This window comes from Abrus precatorius, unplaced genomic scaffold (assembly GCF_003935025.1).
Source record: "Abrus precatorius isolate BTA unplaced genomic scaffold, Abrus_2018 Scaffold5, whole genome shotgun sequence".
In the NCBI taxonomy this organism is placed as follows: domain Eukaryota; kingdom Viridiplantae; phylum Streptophyta; class Magnoliopsida; order Fabales; family Fabaceae; genus Abrus; species Abrus precatorius.
Genome location: NW_020874395.1, coordinates 8717659 through 8725861, shown reverse-complemented (window position 1 = coordinate 8725861; position 8203 = coordinate 8717659). Strand labels below are relative to the sequence as shown.

Sequence of the window (8203 nt, the reverse complement as noted above, 5' to 3'; positions counted from 1 at the left end):
TCTTAAAATCAGCTTTGTGATGTTTGCTGGTTGCTGCAGTTCCTAAGAGCTACTAATAACCTAAGCTTTTAGAAGAAAGTGTTTAGCATGATAATCAAACATATACGTGTAGAAAGACCAGAGACTAATATACTTGTCACTTCCATTCTTTTGAATTTGAATTTTAACTCAAGGTTTCTTATTTCAAGCACAAAAACCTTGTATGAGTGAGTTGTAGCCCTTGTCTAAAAACTCAAGTTTTTGGTTGAGTTGATCCTTGGCAGCCAATTGGGTTGCGTATTTTATTATTCATGACTCAGTTTTTGTGTTCTTTTTTTGTTTTTGTGCGTGCCATGTAAGACAAAATTTTCTTAGTAAATACATGATTTTTGTTTCTCTATATGTTGCAGAGTTTAAGTAGCAAGTAGAAGCTACAAAGAAGATGGAGGAGTTTTGGAGCATGGTTTGTGGGGATTCTGATACTTGTGGAGAGAGAGCAAAGCCTTTGTGTTATGATTTCAAGTTTTTGAAAGATCCTTCCTCTTGCATCAACCACTTGCTGATCATTTGCTGTGATGTGTTGCTGCTGATAGTATTATCTTTAGTTATGATCCACAAGTCTTTGTTGAGACCATTTCGGTGTCAGTTCCGTATGCAAAGATATTCAAACTTGCAACTAGTTTCTACCATAATCAATGGCTCCCTTGGGTTGTTACATTTGTGCTTAGGCATTTGGGTTTTAGAGGAGAAATTAAGGAAAAGTCACACTGCGTTTCCTCTTGATCTGTGGTTGCTAGAACTCTGTCAAGGATTCACATGGTTGTTATTAGGCTTAACTATAAGTCTTCACCTGAAAAAACTTTCAAGAGCATGTTTGTGGCTGTTTTCTATTCTTCTATTCTTTGTTTCTGCCATTTTCTGTGCTATATCTTTATGTTATGCAATTAACAATAAGGAACTGTCATTCAAGATAGCTTTAGATGTTCTGTCTTTTTCAGGAGCAGTTTTACTACTTTTATGCACATATAAAGTATGTAAAGACAGTAATGGAGAAATTGATGAAAGTCTTTATGATCCTATAAATAGCCAATTCAATGAAGTTGATTTTGGTGGCCATGTGACCCCATTTTCCAAAGCTGGATTCTTCAGTAAGATGTTGTTTTGGTGGTTGAATCCATTGATGAAAAAGGGTCAAGAAAAAACTCTCCAAGATGAGGATATCCCAAAGTTGGGGGAATCAGATAGAGCAGAAAGTTGCTATTTGTCATTTGTAGAACAATTGAACAGAAAAAAACAAAAAGAACCATTATCACAGTCATTTGTTTTGCGGACAATAGTTTTGTGCCACTGGAGAGAGATTTTGACGTCAGGATTGTTTGCATTGCTCAAGGTGCTCACCTTGTCTACTGGTCCTGTACTTTTGAATGCATTTATATTGGTTGCTGAGGGTAATGAAAGTTTCAAATATGAGGGTTATGTATTGGTCATATCACTTTTCTTTATAAAGATCATAGAATCCCTTTCACAAAGGCAATGGTATTTTCGTTGTAGAGTTGTTGGGATGAAAGTTAGATCATTACTTACAGCAGCCATTTATAAAAAACTATTGAGGTTATCCAATGCAGCTAGATTGACACACTCTGGAGGTGAGATAATGAATTACGTGACTGTGGATGCTTATAGAATTGGTGAATTTCCATTTTGGTTCCATCAAACATGGACGACAAGTCTCCAACTATGTATTGCATTAGTAATACTTTTTCAAGCTATTGGGATAGCAACAGTTGCCTCATTGGTGGTGATAGTTCTCACTTTGCTTTGCAATACTCCACTAGCAAAGTTGCAACACAAGTTTCAAAGTGAACTTATGGTAGCACAAGATGAGAGATTGAAGGCCAGTTCTGAGGCTCTTGTGAATATGAAAGTGTTGAAGCTATATGCATGGGAAACTCATTTTAAAAATGCTATAGAAAGGTTAAGAAATGTGGAACTCAAATTTTTAGGTGCAGTGCAATTGAGAAAGGCCTACAATATCTTTCTATTTTGGACCGCACCTATATTGGTCTCTTCTGCTTCTTTCGTGGCATGCTACTTTTTGAAAATTCCTTTACATGCAAGTAATGTGTTCACTTTTGTGGCAACTTTGCGCCTTGTCCAAGAGCCAATTACAGCCATCCCAGATGTTATTGGGGTGGTCATTCAAGCAAAAGTTGCATTTGCCAGGATCGTTAAATTCCTTGAGGCACCTGAACTGCAAAGTGAAAATTTTAGGAACAAGTGTTTTGACGATAGTGTTAAAGGCTCAGTTTTAATCAAATCCGCTGACTTTTCGTGGGAAGGCAATGTATCGAAGCCAACACTAAGGAACCTAAACTTGGAGGTACGACATGGGCAAAAGTTGGCAATTTGTGGAGAAGTTGGGTCAGGAAAATCAACTCTCTTAGCTACAATTCTTGGAGAAGTTCCAATGATAAAAGGAACTGTAAGCTTTTATTCTTTTCATGATCGTAGAATAAATTACTACATCTTGTGATACTCACATCACTAGGATAAGTTTCCTACTAACTATTATATTTAATACATCTCTTTTATTTTAGATGTAATAATATGAGTACAATTCTCTTTTCTAAATTACAGATTGAAGTTCATGGTAAGTTTGCATATGTTTCTCAAACAGCATGGATACAAACAGGTACTATACGGGAAAATATTTTGTTTGGATCTGAGCTAGATGCTCAAAGGTATAAAGAAACACTTCAAAGATCTTCACTACTGAAGGACCTTGAGTTGTTACCACATGGTGACCTCACAGAAATAGGTGAAAGAGGAGTTAATTTAAGTGGAGGTCAGAAACAAAGAGTTCAACTTGCACGTGCCTTTTATCAAAATGCTGATGTATATCTTTTGGATGATCCATTCAGTGCTGTTGATGCACACACTGCTACTAGTTTGTTTAATGTAATTACATCTTCCTTTCTTCACATACTGAATCTTAAATGTCATTTTTTACTAAAAGATGACTTTGAAATTTGATAGGAATATATCATGGAAGGACTCAAAGGGAAAACTGTCTTGCTAGTGACTCATCAAGTTGACTTCCTGCCAGCATTTGACCTTGTTTTGGTATGTTTTTCTTCATCTTAATCATATGGCTTTGTCCTCGTTGATTTTTCTTTTCCTTGCTTCATCCATGTAACTAGTAATTTGTAAAATTTTAAGGAATTTGGAAGTTATTGATTTCATTTTTGTGATCATTATTGTAAGATATGTTGAATGATGTGCAATACATTATTGCGATGATCATTTCTAATGGATTTAACTTTTACTGATGAAAATATTTGTTCAATTTTATTTCTTCAAAGTTGATGTCAGATGGGGAAATTCTGGAAGCTGCTCCTTATCATCATTTATTGACCACAAGCCAAAAGTTCCAAGATCTTGTAAATGCGCACAAGGAAACTGCTGGCTCTGACAATCCTGTGAATGATACTTATTCCCAGAGACATTCAACTTCTGCTAGAGAGATTACACAAGCTTTCATGGAGAAGAAGTTCAAAGCAGAAAATGGAAATCAATTAATAAAGCAAGAAGAGAGAGAGATAGGAGACAAAGGGTTAAGGCCATACTTACAGTATCTGAATCAGATGAAAGGCTATATTTACTTCTTTGTGGCTTCCCTTTGCCACCTTATGTTTGTTATTTGCCAAATATTGCAAAATTCATGGATGGCTGCTAATGTTGATAATCCACATGTCAGCACATTGCGGTTGATTTTAGTTTACTTCTTGATTGGAGCTGTTTCTACAATTTTCTCAATGACCAGAGGTTTGCTAGTGGTTGCTTTGGGTATGCAATCATCAAAATATTTATTTTTACAGTTAATGAACTCCCTTTTTCGTGCACCAATGTCTTTTTATGACTCTACACCATTGGGAAGGATACTTAGTAGGGTAAGTGTATTAAACAATTGACTTAAATATATTTTTGGTCTCTCTACATTTTTGGAACTTTTCAGGTTTAGTCCCTCTAACTTTTTTTTGTTCCCTGATTTTTCTAAATTCAACTCTTTTAGTCTCAATTGACTGTTAAATAATGACATGGAAAATTAAGAGGTTGCCAAAAACATATTTAATTGAACACAGTTTCTTTCCTTGCAATGAATTGTAATTTAAGCAACAGTTTTCTAATGATCATTTCCTTGTATAGGTCTCTTCAGATCTAAGTATTATGGATATTGATCTCCCATTTATCCTCACTTATGCTGTGGGAGGTACTATCAATTTTTATTCCAATCTCACAGTTTTAGCAGTTGTCACTTGGCAAGTATTGATAATCTCTGTACCGATGATTTATGTTGCAATTCGATTGCAGGTAATGAACAGATTCTTCTTTATAAAATATTCTGATACTAAATGATATTTTCTTTGATATTTTCTTTCATTATTAACATTGAGAAAACCATCAAATTTTACTAAGCAATGCTCATTATCCTTTAGCTTTTATGTTTTGGTAACATGTTAATAATTTTTCAATAGAATTTAAAATGTCCTTGGTTGGAAAGTAATCAAGGTAATTTTTTTTTCTTAAAAACTAGAGATACTATTTTGCTACTGCAAAAGAAGTAATGCGCATGAATGGCACAACAAAATCCTTTGTAGCAAATCATGTAGCTGAAACCACTGCTGGAGCTGTGACAATAAGAGCCTTTGAGGAAGAAGATCGTTTTTTTTATAAGAATCTTGATCTAATTGATATCAATGCTAGTCCTTTCTTCCATAGTTTTGCTTCAAATGAATGGTTGATCCAAAGATTAGAAATAGTTAGTGCAGTACTTCTTGCCTCTGCAGCACTTTTCATGGTTATGCTTCCACCTGGGACATTCACCTCTGGTGAGATTTTGGTCTATTAATTGTTTTGAATATATAATCTTCAAAATATAAGTGGTAGCAGCATACTTTCTAACACATTTTTAGTATTGGCTGAAATTTGTTGGAAACTACAATAGTATGAGTTAGACTCATTAAATTAGGAGAGAGACCCACATAGATTTTGTAATTTTCAATAAATTTCAACCACTAATAAGGAGTGTGTCAGAAAGAGTATGTTGCTAGTATTTCTCTTTGCTTTTTCCTCAAACAAAGTTTATTAATTTTAGTGCCCTTTGTTTCAGGATTTATTGGGATGGCTCTCTCATATGGCCTTTCACTAAATGCTCAGCTAGTATTTTCAATTCAAAGTCAATGCAATATTGCTAATTACATGATATCAGTAGAGAGGCTAAATCAATATATGCATATACCAAGTGAGGCCCAAGAAGTAATAGAAGGAAATCGTCCTCCTTTGAGTTGGCCTGTTGCAGGCAAAGTAGAACTAAATGACTTAAAGGTAATTAGTACTTAAAATATGAATCATATTGTTTAGAAAATGGTCATTGAAATAAAGTGCATAACTCACTTGTTTATTTCAAGACAGATAAGATACAGGCCTGATGGACCACTTGTTCTTGATGGTATCACATGCACGTTCAAAGCAGGACACAAGATTGGAATTGTTGGTAGGACAGGTAGTGGGAAGTCCACTCTTATAGGTGCTTTATTTCGCCTAGTGGAGCCTGCAGGTGGAAAAATTATAGTTGATGGCATAGACATCTCTTCTATTGGCCTTCATGATTTGAGGTCACGTTTTGGTGTTATTCCTCAAGATCCTACCCTTTTTAATGGGACAGTTAGATATAACATGGACCCTTTATCTCAACACTCTGATCAAGAGATATGGGAGGTAAAAGCTGCCATATATTATTTTTGACCTTTTAACCTGGGCAAAAAGGCACAAAATAATATATCAATAAATTTTTACTAAAAATTATAGCATTTAATAGTATCAATGTATTGAATTATATAATATTTAATAAAAACTTGTTTTATTATGTGCTCTTCTGCACATGTCAGAAAAACAACATTATGTTTATCTTTGCTTTTCATGTTAGTTTGCACTAAATCTTGCTTAATTTGAAGGTTCTTGGGAAGTGTCAATTGAAAGAAGTTGTCCAAGAGAAAGAAGAGGGTTTAAACTCGTCAGGTACACTTTGATCATTATTGTCATTACTCCCTCCATTTCAAATTGATTTATGCGTAAGGAGAGTATATTAGATACCTTAATTAGTGAAGTAATTTTACTAAACTATATTATTATTCTGTTAGTTTGCTGAAACCTTTACTTGCATAGTATTCAAAAACTATTATATTCATAATTTAGTTGGGGTAGAATTGGAAGATAAGAATTATGTTTCATTGAAATCTTAAAACGCCACTTAATATGATCCCTTTCTTTGGCTAAAACGTCACTTAATTTAAAATGGAGGAAGTATGTTGTAAGTACTCATTCCTAGTTAGTAATCACAAGTGGAAATTTATTTTGCAGTTGTTGAAGATGGATCAAATTGGAGCATGGGACAAAGGCAATTGTTTTGTTTGGGGCGTGTCCTTTTGAGGAGAAGTAGGATACTGGTGTTGGATGAAGCAACTGCATCAATTGACAATGCAACTGATTTGATTCTACAGAAAACAATTAGAACTGAATTTGCAGATTGTACAGTGATCACAGTAGCACACAGGATACCAACTGTGGTGGATTGCACTATGGTTCTTTCAATCAGTGATGGTAAGTTTCAATTTTCCGGTCCCTGTATCTCATTCAACAAACTTCTTTAGACTAATCTGCAACTCTATTTCTATTTTCTTATGTTGATGTCAAACTATCCTTTCTTAAATATGTGGAAAATTAAGAGTGAAAATAGTGGATTAATCTTCTCTTAACTAGACTTCTGCCCAATACCACTTGGTTTGCCATACACTGCATTATAGTTTTGTTGTTTGGCTAAGGGTTTGGTTGCATTCACCTAGTTAGAGGGTAAAATAATAAACAATGATGTAGTTGATTTAGTATTATTACTTCTGTGGCATAAAAATAATAACTTGTAAAATATGGGGTATTTGATTTTCACACTTTATTGTTTATATGAAAAAAGTGAATAATATTTTTTATCATTTGTTTTCATCAAAGAAAAGGATACTTAATATTTGTATTGACAGGAAAATTGGTGGAGTATGATGAACCAATGTGCTTGATGAAGAGAGAAGGATCGTTATTCAGGGAACTTGTTAAGGAATATTGGTCTCATTTTCAATCTGCAGAATCACATTGATAATGGCAAATTGTTATGGTTTTTGTGCTAACAACATTGTAGTCAAGAATGTGTGATAAGTTGTAAGGTGTAAAATGTTGTTAATTTGCGAGGCCTGAAATGGGAGGAGGGAACAAAAAGAACATAGCAAATAGTATTTAAATGTAGTGATCAATGTTGCATTTGAGCAATTAAAAGATTTTGTATAATTAGAAGGCGAGTCAAGTAGTTACTAATAAAGCTGGTTCATAATTGTGAGAATTGAGTTTCACATTGTAACATGCTTGCTACTATCTAGGTACATGTGTGATGTATCTGTAATAAAATATATAATTATTAGTTAGATTTTTTTAATATTGTAAGAATAATTTTTAGTTTAAATAAGATTTTCAATAAAAAAAACTATAGGTGCATTACATGATTTTTTAATTTAAATAAATTATAAATAAGAATTAAAGAAAGTAGTAAATATTTTTATTATCAACGATGAACATTCTATTATATTAAATAGAATTGATTTAAGGAAATAGGACATTTAAAATTAAAAAAATGAAAATACTTGATTAAAAGAAAGAGACATGATCATTATTAATATAATATACTAAAATCAGAAATTTATAAAATTAAATTCAAATTCAATTCGACAATTTGCGCTTATTTTAAATTTCACTTTATCTAAAAAATACATCTTTATTTTTTGTTTTCAAGTTCAAATGGCCTAAAATTATTCCTATTTGTGATCATGACAATTTCTATTTGCATGAAGAAATTCATGACTTTTTATTAAATAGATTGATCCTAACAATGTATGAAAATGTAAAATTTAAGTAAATCTAAAATTCAATATAAAAATATATTCAAAAGAAATAAAAAATTAAAAAATATATATAATTAAATCAAGTCAAATAACTAAATGAAAATAAAAATAACACTTAAAAAATGCTCAAGTTAAATTAAGATTATTCAAATTGATAGCAGGATGGAGTATTTCTCAACTTCAAATTTAAAATGATCTCTTTATGGATCTAAACATCATGTCAC

The 8203-nt window shown here is 32.8% G+C and overlaps 1 protein-coding gene across 1 annotated transcript; it reads left to right on the top strand.

Annotated features, from left to right (window-relative positions):
- Nucleotides 1-421: 421 nt before the first annotated feature.
- Nucleotides 422-7183, top strand: LOC113867905 (ABC transporter C family member 10-like). The gene is made up of 11 exons (XM_027503413.1): nucleotides 422-2461; nucleotides 2617-2937; nucleotides 3016-3102; nucleotides 3342-3929; nucleotides 4186-4350; nucleotides 4574-4868; nucleotides 5150-5364; nucleotides 5452-5757; nucleotides 5994-6057; nucleotides 6400-6639; nucleotides 7071-7183. The coding sequence occupies exons 1-11, from the start codon at nucleotides 422-424 to the stop codon at nucleotides 7181-7183; spliced, it is 4434 nt and encodes a 1477-aa protein (XP_027359214.1).
- Nucleotides 7184-8203: the final 1020 nt, after the last annotated feature.